We start from the raw sequence: 12,859 nt of genomic DNA on the forward strand, positions 1-12,859 counted from the left end.
TCACTGGGTGATATCATGCAATGTTCTAATTGATTTTACGGAATTCTGGGCTCTTATCTGCAGCATACTATGATATATAACTAATCGTTTTTTTTTACTAGGTTAGTATAGCAGCAGAATTTAAACTGTTTAGTGAGTCTGATTGTATAAATGTCATCAAGTTCATTTGAACTAATATAATCCATACTTAAAGGATCCCTATAGGCATCCGGCCCACTTCATATTTCGGTAAAGATGTATCCAACCCTGTTGGATACTGTATATCATAATTTGCCACACTGTTTTACCTGGAGGCCTACGAGCCTGCCTCATTCTCTGTGTCTCGTTTCTCTATTGAACTTATCTCAATAAAAGATTTACAAAAAAAGATGTATCCAACCAATAGCTCTACTTTGAAAAACTGTGGGGGGGGGGGGAGGGGGGGGGAGGGTGCTGGCTGAGCATCATGGGATTTGTAGTGCTACTGGCTGGCTGTTTTGACTTAGCTTTAAATGTGAATTAATATTTTTAGGTGACAAGTTCACTTTAACATCATCTATTCTTCAAGTGAGTGCTAACATTTTTTTTTATCTAGAATCCTTACCAGGTTATTCCCTATTCTGTTAGATGTTATAAGCTTATGAGAATCAGCTCGCAGAATTTAGACCTCCATAACCTAACTGGAAAGATGGTCGCCAGCGCACTGTTTAGTGAACAGATCCATTAATTAAGTTAGCAGTTATTGGAGTTAGTTTCACTGCTCATCCATTGTAATTTTGCATAGAAATAGCAAAGTGAACGTGTTCTTTAAATGCATTGAAATAAACTGTTAATGTATGCACTAAATCAGTAGACGAAGTTTAGAGCAGTTGTGTTTATTATGAAAATGTTGATGTTAATAATAGCGTAGTAGTGGGACATGGTTAAAGTATTGAATGCTTCTGTGAGGATCTAAAGTAGATCCATAATCAGAATAAGAATATTTGCACCATCATTTTGCTGTTTAAAAACTGCCTACAATGCGTGTTTGTGATTTTAAATGTGTTCAGCAGTTTGCTTGGTTTTTGTCTTTTTTTTTTTCTTTTCAAAATTGAGTAAGCAAATTGTCAACACTCCAGACATACGTTGGGCATAAAGGGCACTCAGCATCATTATATAGTCATTAAAACCACCAATCCTTCTTCCATGCACAGTGAAATATTGGAGCTGATTAAAAGATCACTATAGTGCCCTGAGGATGCCCCCATTCTCAGGGTCCCCCTCCCGTGGCGTTGAAGGGGTTTTTGGCTTACCTTATTCCAGCGCCGGTGACCTCTGCTCCCCCTCCAACGTCAGCTCCCCTGTCCAACGTCAGCGGAGCCGAGTGCCGTGCGCGCATTGAAAGTGTCCATAGGAAAGCATTTCTCAATGCTTTCCTATGGACGCTCTGCGCGATTGAGGCATAATATGCCTCCAGCGTCGCAGATGCGCCTCTAGTGGCTGTCCAGAAGACACTGCTCAATTCTCTGCTATTTAGGAGTTCTGTTTATGCAGACCTAGCTACACTTTCACTGGCTGTGACTGACACAGCCTGCATGAAAACAAAATGGTTTCATTTTGAATCAAATGTTACTTACTTTAAAAGTTTTTATCTCCTGCACTGTAAATATAACTTTTATGACACACAGAAGGCTCCTGCAGGGTCTTGCAAGCTATTAACAGAGCAGGAGATACATTCTAAATTAAACAAAATTTGCAATAAAGGAAGTGTAAACATTAGATGACTCCTTACAGGAAGTTACTAGGGCTGCATAAACCAAGTGATTTAACTCCTACTAGTAGCAGATAATTTAGCAGCAAGAATACAGGAGCATGATCTATACACTAAATTGCTTCCTTAAAGGGAAACTCTAGTTCCAGGAAAACAATCCATTTTCCTGGCACTGCAGGTCCCCTCTCCCTCCCACCTCCCAATCCCCCGTTACTGAAGGGGTGAAAACCCCTTCAGTCACTTACCAGAGGCAGCAACATGTCCCACGTCGCTGCTTCTTCCTCCGCCGCCGCTTCTCCTCTGCATTACGTTGGCCGGTGAGCGAGACCGATCCCGCCCACCGGCCGGGGAGACCTAATACGCATGCGCGGCAATGCCGCGCATGTGCATTAGAGCTCCCCATAGGAAAGCATTGAAAATGCTTTCAATGCTTTCCTATGGGGAATTGAGCGACTCTGGAGGTCCTCACACAGCGTGAGGACGTCCAGCGACGCTCTAGCACAGGTTTTCTGTGCTATAATGCAGGAAGTGCCCTCTAGTGGCTGTCTAGTAGACAGCCACTAGAGGTGGAGATAACGCTGCAAGGTAATTATTGCAGTTAATAAAAAACTGCAATAATTACACTTGCAGGGTTAAGAGTAGTGGGAGTTGGCACCCAGACCGCTCCAATGGGCAGAAGTGGTCTGGGTGCCTGGAGTGTCCCTTTAAGCTAAAGTTATTTTGGTGACTATAGTGTCCTTTTAAGTTGCTTCAAACAATAATAAACTGCTTTATGACAGAGTGCTGGAAATTTTTTAAAGTTATGTGTTTCCACGTAAAGAATAGTGGGATGGTTCCCCTATTGTTATTACTAAGAAGTGATAAAAGTACTAGTGAGGTGTGAACTATTACAACCTAAACCAAGGTCACTTCAATTTATGAACATTATTCCTTTTTATACTGAACTCTACTACCATACAGAAAATGTATGGAATAAAACAAACAAACAAAAAAAAAAACACAATCTCAGAGGGCTCTAGACTGGTTAGCTGTTTTGGCCCCCACCCTACATTCTTGGTGTAAGGAGCTAGGCATATTAAGGGTTCCATGGTGCCTATCAAACGCCTAAGCCACAGACTGACCCCTAAGATCACTTTATGGTTAATTCTGCCCTGCAGAAAGTCCTTAATTGGATTCTAGAATAGAAACATAGTTTGTTGTGCATTTTTAAATCTTTGTACCATACAGTTAGAGCATTTCTGAGATCTGTTCAAGTACTAGATCATTGGTTTCCCAACCAGTTTCAATGATCCCTCCCCTCAGTGATTCAGGAATCAGGAAATTGTCAGTTGTGTCTTAATGGGTATATTAATAAAAGCCTACACACCTTAACATCTTGAAAAATCTTTAGCACTGATGTCCTTTTAGGCTTTGAATATGCCCCATACTTAAATTCAAAATATAATATTGTCCTTCACATTCTTCTCAAGGCATCTTGCCCATTACATTTCATCTTTTGTCTACAAATGGATGCAGTGTGTGTTTTCCATCAAGCTGCCCATGACCCTGCCCTCTTATCTCATTAGCTACTCATTATTCCTACTCACATTACTAGTGCTACTCTGTGCTTTTGTAATGTTTTACCTGTCCTCCCCTCAGAGATATCAGAGGTTTTTGAGCACACACCTATTTAAAGAGACAAATCACCCACTTTCTGCATATATTGATCTCTGTACTGCCTGGAACTAAGCAGTGCCTTAAGGCCCTTAGACTACAATCTGCCACAAGCAGAGCCTTTGATACTCTGCCTATACATGTTAGTCATTGTTTATATATATGTATGTGTGTATATAGTGGAACCTGACACATTCCAAATAATAGTGATACGTTTATAATATACATTATCTACTGGTAAATTTTCAACATACAGGTCATATTCTCAAATCCGTAGTGCACAGTGTGTGGCGCCAACCATACATAACTCAATTTTGTATGCGTGGTTTGACTGACAACTTACACTAGGAGGGCCTATATGGGCAGTGCTGGCACTACCGGGAAAGGTACTCCCACTAATCACGAGCATACTGGGTCATCTATGTCCATGTGCTGCCAAGAGAAAAGTATACCAGCCTTTGCCCTAAACCGAAATAAAAAAAATAATGTAGTATAAAAGATACATACTGGTGAGGTGAGTTTTAATAGGAATTAATGGTTCTGGAGATCCCTTGATTGATCTATGTTTTTTTTTGGGTTGTAATTATCTCCCCAAAAAAACACCCAAACTTTTTTTTTAAATAAATCAATGGAACAATGCTCTATTCTCTGCCATGTAGGAAATAGATTACTTTTGTTTCTATTTACGCAGCACAGCCTGAAAAAATGTTTCATTTTAAATCAGATGTTCACTTACATTAGAAGTTTTTATCTCCTGCTCTGTAAATTGAACTGTAATAACACACAGAAGGTTCCTTGCGGGGTCTAGCAGGCTATTAACAGAATAGGAGAAAAGAAATGCTAAATTAAGAAGACTGCAAAAAAAGGAAGTTTAAACATTAGGTGTGTCTTTACAGGAAGTGTTAAGGAAGGCTGTGCAATTCACATGCAGGGAGTTGTGACAAGGGTTGCATAAACAAAGTGATTTATTTCCTAAGTGGCAGATAATTTAGCAAAGAGACTGCAGGGGCATGACCTGTCCACCAAAACTTGTTTTCCTGTCACTATAGCTCCCTATAGTCCCCCTTCCCTCCTTGTGGTGGTAGACAGCCACTAGAGATGGAGTTAACCCCAAAAGGTCATTATTGCAGTGTATTAATAACTGCAATAATTACCTTTGCTAGGGTTAAGGGACCTAGGAAACTGCAGCTCATTGAAGTGGTCTGTGTGCCTATAGTGTTCCTTTAAGCTAAAGTTGTTTTGGTGACTGTAGTGTGTCCCTTTATGAATTTTAGTTGTAATGACTAACTTTTGAAATCAATTGTTTTCAGAAGCTAAAATGTACTGTTTCTTTTCTTTTATAAAATGTAGCATTATTTTATATAACATATGCTATATATTTCAGAGTGAAGAGGACAGATATGTGTTCACTGCAGAATGGTATGATCCAAATGCTGCTCTCCAGAGACGTTACCAACTCATTTATTATACCAAAGATGGATCTGTCGAAATGGTGAGTTGTGAGCTATATATATATCTATATGTTAAATCATCGTTGTTGTTTTTTTTACTTGTAGATGCTCCCTGAGCTAGAAGGTGAGTAAAATGAGGACCTTACATTTCTTTAGTATAATATAGCCTGTGCCAGACTGGTTAAAATCACCAAACTATAGAGATTCAAATATATATTTGATACACTACAGACTGCCCCCTCTGCCATTTCACTGGAAATGGACAGGAGCAGCTACTCTGTACATGCCTTAGTGTCATTTGAGAGATGGGCAGTTGCACGTGCAGCCAGCTTTGTTTATGCACCCTATAACTCCACAGATGGAAAAATAAAAAGAACAATAACTAATATTTAATTATACATTTGCTAGCACAAAGAGTGGGTGTAATATTATTGTTTACTTGTTTGACAGGTGCACAATGGATATTATTGTAATGTTTTTGTTATATAGGACACTAATGTCAAAATGCTGTTATGCCATTTGAAGGGACAGTTTAGGAACTAAAATCACTTTATCCTAATGCATGATGCACCTGCAGGAATGGCACTGTTTTCGCTATCCTTATTCCATTAGTGGTTGTCATGCAGTCAGACACTAAGGGCTTCGGACTAAAATATTTTTTATAACTAATCTATTTTACATCTGTTGTCAGCATGATACTTAGTGTGCATCCACTGCTTTGTTATGATAAGTATTTGATTGGGACATTGCCACAAATACACCATGATGCATTGAGGAAAAATACTGATGGCATCCATCGAGGTTGGATAAAAATAACCAACCATAAGATAAGATAAGTTGGATCATTTTTCCATGATTAGCTATTAGGCCTGTTTTGCCATTAGATTTTCCATTCACTGTTTAGTGAATAAACTCCATACTAATAACAGTTAAAGTGGCCCTGTTACCTCTGGTGATTTCATGAGTATTTCAAAAGATCAGATTTGTTATGAAATATTCATGTTGACTGTGTTGGAATTTCATTGTATCATAAGAAAAAATTGGGACTACTTTGTCTTGTGGGCAAATGTTAGGTTGATAACATTTTTGCTAAATAATATAGATTGCAGCGCCCAAAATATGCAGGAGCTATTAATACATGATTTTGATGCACATGGAAACAGACAGGGCCTGTGGTTGGTAGACACGATTTAGGGGCAGGTCCTATTGTTTTGACAGCAAATGTTTCATAAATTCAAATGAATTTAAATTACCCAAATTTATGTTTCTACAGTATGATCTGAAGAATCATCGAGTATTTTTAAAACGGACTAAATACGAAGAATTGCACAAGGAAGATCTGTATGTTGGAAACAAAATAAATGTTTTTTCACGCCTGCTTCATCTAGTTGATTACGGAGATCAGTACACTGCCCGCAAGATTGGCAGTAAAAAAGAAAAGTATGCATTTTTTCTAACTTATTCTATAACTGAACTTTAAAATGTTTCAAATGCCTTTAGGAAATAGATTTGTGGTTGGGAATGGCAGGGGAATGTTTTATTGGTCTGTTTAACTTTAAGCACAGTCTAAATGATTGAAAAATGTTAGCATTACAACTGTCCAATTTCACAAAACTAACATTTTGATGTTTTTTGACTGACTCATGAACCCCCTCCACCCTCACCTTCCAATCCTGGGCATTGGCAACTGTGTGCATTCATGTGTGTAAATGACATTATGGAAAGAGATGCCCGGGCACTTGGTGAATTTTAGGAGGATGTTCTGGATTTGACAGGACAGTCCCTGTTGGAGATCGTGGCCTGCTCTCTTTGGCTTGGTCTATGGTGTCCCAGAAGTAGAATATAAATAAATACAGCACAATTTCTTCTTTAGACGTGCTTGTTCTGCACAAACTTAACATATGTTCAGCCACACAAGCAATTCACCAGTGTGGGATTCCTTAAGTGGGGCTGGTCAGCTCAGCTGTTGGTCATCCTTGCATGTATGCATACCCGGGTAACTTCCCTTCTTCACAGTGGGATCTGTATACTTTCCTGGATGGCCCAGTCTGTTATGAGGTCACCAAAGATGCACATGTTGTCCCAAGTGACACAGACAACATCACCAGTGACTCACACACGGCATCAATGGCATGCATCTTTGTGACCAGCCCCTCCTGTAAATCATACCTTCCATTGTGCCTTATATTTACCTCCATTGCATTACTAGCTGCAATAAACATGTCAATAGCATTACTGGTTTGAGTACTGGTTTGATTAAAAGCGAAATGGTCACCAACTCAGATGTGACCGTTCCTCTTTAAACAGAGATCAGTGAGTTAAACAAAGATTATGTCAGTTGACATACACAATGTACCATATACTTGCTGATTAATCTGTATTTCACCAAGGTAGCCAGATAAGATTTGAATCGCTTTTTCGTGGAAGAGTGTAAAATGTGAGTTATCTCCATTCAAACATTACAGTTGTATTGCAAACATGCATCCAGAGCTGACACATGCCCTTTGATAGCCATAGTTTAGTGTTACAACCTAGATTAGAGCGCATTATGTTGGCAGGCGTGTTTTCAGGTAACACTGCTAAAATTTAACCTGTTATGTAAGGATATGCCTAACCCCCACTAAGGCTATTGTCAAATATTCACTGTTCTAAAAATAGATCTAGACATAATTGTGAGGACTAGGTCTACACTAATGCACACTGCCATTGACCCTTGAGATGGCGATTAGAATCCTCAAAGTAACACGGCTTGTATTTTACACATATAATTCTAAACCACTAGCTTGCTGTTTTTTTTTCTTGTGTGAAGTGATGTGTTAAAAGATCTCTTTCATGGTGTTTGTAAAATTGAATTTAGAAACACCGATGCAGAGAATTAGATGATGAAATCAGCTTAGTTTATAAGTCCATTTTGTGGGTCACATTCCTATGAAAATGAATTAGCTAACTGTATAGAGTTGTAGTTGTTTTCTTGTTACAGTCAACGTCTGACAGATTAGACGAAGACATTATAATGATTTTCCTTTCTGTGGTTGCCTCCCCTCTATTCTACCTCAGTGTGCATTTAAGTACATCTTCTCATCTCCACGTAATGTTCTTAATTTCTGACCTAATATATCCTGCAATTTGTTTCTCTGTGATCGGTTTCTCTCTATATTTTCATCTCAACATCCTAAGTGTGTTTTTACATCTAACTCTTTCTTTTTAACTCTGGAGTCATCATTCGTGCACTATCTGTACCCTAAATGTTTCCTCATTTTCAGACCTCTGTCCTCTGCCTTCATTTCTTTGCCCTCCATATCCTGCCTATTTTGTTTTCTTTTGGTAGTTGCATATATACATTCACCTATTTCTACCATGCTAATAGTGCCAATTCAACACATCATCCTATCTGATTGCTCCAAACAAAGGAAGGCCATTTTCTTTACAAGATACCTGTCAGGGTGGGGCCCGGTGACCGGGACCCAGACAATGTCTGGGCGGTGGATGGACGACCAGGATCCAGTATGCCTGATGATGAAAGTAGGAGTCATGGTGTGGAAGTGGATTAGCAGGGTCTGGTGCAGGGTAACCGCACGCCCCCTGGTGTTGAGCACCAACGTTTGTGCGGCCACATACATGGCCCCTTATGCAACTTCAGCGGATCCCAGGAACTAGGAGCTTGGAAATAAGCAGACCTCCCAGGAGCTGAATAGGGAGGCTCTGTAGCAGGAATGTATCCAGTACATAAACAAGGCAAGACTAGAACAGACACCAAACATGAAAACAAGAGAGAACTAGTAGAACCCAGAACCAGAGAAGGATAGGAAGCTAAACCCATAACATGTACACAATACACAACAGAACAGGGGCAGGACAGAACTGTACATGGACTGGGAATACAAAATGAAACAAGACAACATAATAATAGGCAAAACAAGAGGAGACATAACTAAGACATAACTATATATGAAAGCTATGGGGATTTAGTTACATTATATGATCATACATTGCATAAGCCTGCCACAACGTCAATGTACCCCATATTCGGCAGGTCCTACTCTAACTGCCTAATGTCTGCTAAATGAACAATAATAAAACACATACAGCACTTACCTGCAAGAAAAGGCAGAGGACTTGAGCAACTGCATGCAGGGACCAACTGAAACAAAAGGAATCATGGAAAAGAAACGGGTGTGGCAACATAAAACAAACAATTAAAGGAATCCAAGAGACTGGGAATTCCAGGAACGGAATACAGGAATGAACCCAGAAAACCCAGCATAAAGAAAACCAGACATAGAATAGAAAACCAGAAAAAACAAGAAAAACTAAACAAGAATTGTAAAAAGAGTACTGGATACCAGAAACCATTGCCAGAATGATCCGCAGCTAGGAACAGAATGTGACAATACCTTATTCCTAATTTTTATTGGGAGGTGTCACAAGAATGTTGTTTCTGTATCTTATTTATGGAATACTATAGCGTTAGGAATGCAAACATGTATTATTCTACCTGAACTAAGAATATGAGAACTCTGAGAATGGACAAAAGCTTAAAGAAACTCACAGCTTGCCCTTCGGTAAATCAGTTCTCAGGTCTCAAAACTGTTTTTGCTCACGTGTGCCATTTCAGAGAGAACATTTTCAGAAGCATATCAGACTGATCCCACCCATAAGGACAGTCCAGAACCAAAATGCCGGCAAGTTCTTTATGCACGAGAGATAAGAAACTCCCGACAATCGTTTCGGTCTTCTTTGGGCCTCGTGAGTGAGGTGTAGCTGATTTCCCTCTAGGCACAGTGAGCACGGGGTCCACGTCTGGATTACCCCTTTAACTTAATGCATTGTAACAAAAACAAAGCATATGAGCACTCTGAATACAGACAAAAGCTTAGAAAAGCTCAGCAGCTTGCCCTTTGGTAAATCCCCTCTTCATATAACACAATGAAAGTGCAGTAATCCCTTTCTGGGCACCACTCTGTCTGATGTTTTAATCATGTTAGTCCCAGCTAATGAGGTAGACTTCCCAAAGTCTCCTCCCAGACATGGAGCCATGATGAACGTTGAGTCAATGCATTTCTATGGGGATTGTTTAACATCTCCATGCAAGATTGAAACCAGAAGGTCCCTCTAGTGGCATTCCAAGTGTCAGGCCACTAGAGGTGGCGTTGGGCAGCAATGCAACTAATGCTTAGTAAAGACAATGTTTACAATGCTCAGCCTGCAGGGACAGGCTTTATGCCCAGAATCACTACATTAAGCTGTAATGGTTCTTTTGCATATAGTGTCCCTTTAAAGTGGCTCTGTCAGAATTGAGATAATTATATTAAACATAGCTATTACATATAGTACATAGTTCTGGAATTTTGCTAAGCTAAAGTGAACTTGTCATTCACAAATTGTTTGTTTATAAGTTCACATTAACATATCTACATTTCCAGTCTATACACTGTATATAGATGGAATCATCAACCGTTCTGTAGTTGAAAATATATATATTTTACTTCTGGAGCAGTTGAACTTGCAGCCAACCACCTCTGAATTACGATCAGCATCTTTGTAGTATTTACTTCCAAGAGCCTGACATGGGGTAACAATGTAAGTTGAGTCAAATTAAGTGAGTGAGGGGAATTATGGAAGAGGTATTGGCGTAATCACAATTTCACTACACATTGTATGCATGGTACCAAAAATATATACTACATCAGTAGAGTGTTTTCAACACTATCAAACAGTAACAACAGAAATATGACCGTTCCTCTCTGATTGTCAGGACTATTTGCCGGTTTGTAACCTCATTTTCATTTTATTTCTCTAATATTTTGAGGGTTGACATGTCTGCACTGGCCCTCTTATTAAAATACCGGCACAATTTTAATACTATGGAGACGTGTCAGAACATCTAAAACCATCTAAAGTTCTAGAAAGAAAGTAATGGTAATACACTGTTACACTAAGAAAAATAGTTATGTTAAACTGCCAGATCTACTCGAAAGAAGTATTTAAAGTACGTAATATCAAGTGCAGCCGTATGCAAACAGATGACTAAGTCAAGGATGACTCTTATTCTCTTACATTATTCAGGTAAAGGTTTGATGTGTTTACATTTGTGTATAGGCGCACATACTGTTTTAAAGTATGACACTATAGTCACCAAAACAAGTTTAGCTTAGCAGTTGGTGTATAGATCATGTCCACTCACTGCTCAACTCACTCATTTAGGAGTTAAAGTGGCGCTGTCACACCAAACTTACTTTTCTCGAATTGTTTCCTCTTCTCTTCCTCTCTCATAGTCTGTTATTTTCTCTATATCCGATCTAGTTTTTCTTTCAAACAAAAGATAAAGTAGTAAAGTACTTTTTCTGATGTGTTTTTCCTACGCTTGACTTTCTTTGACCGAAGAATCTTTTTCCTGTGTCAAGGAGAAGGGTGAGTACTTTCTCTAACACAGGAAATGGAGCTGATTTAAACTCCTCATTTGGTCCAAGAAAGTCAAATGTAGGAAAAATACATAAGTAGTCCCTACTTTGTTTTATGTTTTAAAGAAAACGAGATCAGAAATAAAGAAAAGAAGAACAGATTATGAGAGAAGAAGAGGAATCAATAGGAGAAAGTTCAGCATGATTGTGCTGCTTTAAATCACTTTTGTTTCTGTTTATGTAGTCTAGCCACACCTTCCCTTGCTGTGACTGACACAGCTTGCATGAAAACAAAATGCTTTCATTTTCAATCAGATAGTAACTTACCTTAAAAGTTTCTGTCTCCTTCTCTGTAACTTGAACTTTAATTAAATACAGGTGGCTCATTCAGGGTTTAGCATTTTAGCCATTAGCAGAGCAGGAGATAAGCAAATCTAAATGAAACCGTATTTGCAATACAGGAAGTGTAAACATTAAATGACTCTTTACAGGAAGTGTTTAGGAAGGCTGTGTAAGTCACATGCACGGAAATGTGATGAGGACTGCATAAACAAAGTGATTTAACTCCTAAAATGCAGAGAATTGAGAAGTAAGACCGCAGGGGCACGATCTATACATCAAAACCACTTACCGTATATAATCGAGTATAAGCCGACCCGAATATAAGCCGAGGCCCCTAATTTTTCCCCAAAAAACTGGGAAAACTTATTGACTCGAGTATAAGACTAGGGTGGGAAATGCAGCAGCTACTGGTAAATTTCTAAATAAAATTAGATCCTAAAAAAAATATATTAATTGAATATTTATTTACAGTGTGTGTATAATGAATGCAGTGTGTGCGTATGAGTGCAGCGTGTGTGTGTATGAGTGCAGCGTGTGTGTGTATGAGTGCAGTGTGTGTATGAGTGCAGTGTGTGTGTATGAGTGCAGTGTGTGTATGAATGCAGTGCGTGCAGGGCCGGTGCAAGGATATTTGCCCCCCCCCATATGTCCTGACCTCCCCTCCTCCTCCCTCAGTGGTCCTTACCTCCCCACCCCAGTGTTCCTTCACCCCCCTCCCCCAGTGGTCCTGACTCACCCCTCCCCTAGTGGTCCTTACCCTCCCCTCCCCTAGTGGTCCTTACTTCCCCCTCCCCTCCCCTAGTGGTCCTTACTTCCCCCTCCCCTCCCCTAGTGGTCCTTATCCCCCCCTCCCTCCCATAGTGGTCCTTATCCCCCCCTCCCTCCATAGTGGTCCTTATCCCCCTCCCTCCCATAGTGGTCCTTATCCCCCCCCCCTCCCTCCCATAGTGGTCCTTATCCCCCCCTCCCTCCCATAGTGTTCCTTTTCTCCCCCCCTCCCTCCCATAGTGGTCCTTATCCCACCCCCTCCCTCCGATAGTGGTCCTTATCCCCCCCTCCCTTCCATAGTGGTCCTTATCCCCCCCCCTCCCATAGTGGTCTTATCCCCCCCCCTCCCTCCCATAGTGGTCCTTATCCCCCCTCCCATAGCGGTCCTTATACCCCCCCTCCCTCCCATAGTGGTCCTTATCCCACCCCCTCCCTCCCATAGTGGTCCTTATACCCCCCCCCCCCCCCCACAGTGGTCCTTATACCCCCTTTTTTTATTATTATTTTTTATTATT

At 40.2% G+C, this 12,859-nt stretch overlaps 1 protein-coding gene across 1 annotated transcript in view; it reads left to right on the forward strand.

The window, feature by feature from the left end:
* NME7 (NME/NM23 family member 7) overlaps positions 1–12,859 on the forward strand; it is a 252,898-nt gene that overhangs the window by 74,080 nt on the left and 165,959 nt on the right. The window contains exons 2-3 of the mRNA XM_063450152.1: positions 4,767–4,874; positions 6,107–6,273. Coding sequence (XP_063306222.1) covers positions 4,767–4,874; positions 6,107–6,273 — 275 coding nt within the window. The remainder of the gene's footprint in view (positions 1–4,766; positions 4,875–6,106; positions 6,274–12,859) is intronic.

Source organism: Pelobates fuscus, chromosome 1 (assembly GCF_036172605.1).
Source record: "Pelobates fuscus isolate aPelFus1 chromosome 1, aPelFus1.pri, whole genome shotgun sequence".
NCBI lineage: Eukaryota > Metazoa > Chordata > Amphibia > Anura > Pelobatidae > Pelobates > Pelobates fuscus.